The 812-nt window shown below is 40.4% G+C and overlaps 1 protein-coding gene across 1 annotated transcript in view; it reads right to left on the bottom strand.

Moving 5' to 3' along the window:
* LOC101863474 (poly [ADP-ribose] polymerase tankyrase) overlaps positions 1 to 812 on the bottom strand; it is a gene marked incomplete in the record, with an annotated part of 96,184 nt that overhangs the window by 13,223 nt on the left and 82,149 nt on the right. Inside the window, 1 exon segment of the mRNA XM_013090014.2 lies at positions 621 to 702. Coding sequence (XP_012945468.1) covers positions 621 to 702 — 82 coding nt within the window.

Consider the following 812-nt stretch of genomic DNA (forward strand, 5'->3'; position numbering starts at 1 on the left):
GCGAGCACATAGAACATCAAGAGAAAATACCATTTTATCCATCTGTTCATACCTTTTTAACAAATCATCTGGTGTTCAGCATGCATGATGTGTAGTAAATAAGCAAACACAAAAACACAAAAATACACACACACGAATATACATCCTTGCTTTACGTGAGTTTTTTTTTACGGCACTTGCAACACAATAAGGTCATATAAGTGCTGAAGATTAGAGGTGTTACAAGAGAGTAACAAAACACAAAAAAGGAGGGGAGATAAAGACAACAGATGTTTGATAGGAAAGAAGAAGCAAACCACACCAGAGCACCTGCCAACCACCCACACGAAAATGCAACTATACACATACACACATTTACACACACATAATAATACCCGCTATATTCTTCCTCATGGTCTGGTACTCAGCATGCACCTGTGTAGTACATAGACAAACACACACATCAGTGCGTGCGCACATACATACACACACATAACCACACCCACCACACACCTCTTCATAAATGGTCTGGTACTCAGCATGCATCTGTGTAGCATTAAACAAAAACAAACATCCACATATACACAACAACAAATCCAAACACACACACACACACACACATAACCACACTAATAACGCACCTCTTCACAAATGGCCTGGTACTCGGCATGCAACTGTGTTGTCAAGTTGTTCCTCAGTTTGGTGGCTTTGTCAATGAGCTCGCTGCAGACGGAATCATTGAAAATTTTTTAGTTACCATCAAAACAATGTAGATAAATTAGGAGTCAGGCTGCCTCAACCCAGCCTTCCACTGTCAATGCAGGTTGAGTGAA

Source organism: Aplysia californica, unplaced genomic scaffold (assembly GCF_000002075.1).
Source record: "Aplysia californica isolate F4 #8 unplaced genomic scaffold, AplCal3.0 scaffold01107, whole genome shotgun sequence".
Taxonomy (NCBI): domain Eukaryota; kingdom Metazoa; phylum Mollusca; class Gastropoda; order Aplysiida; family Aplysiidae; genus Aplysia; species Aplysia californica.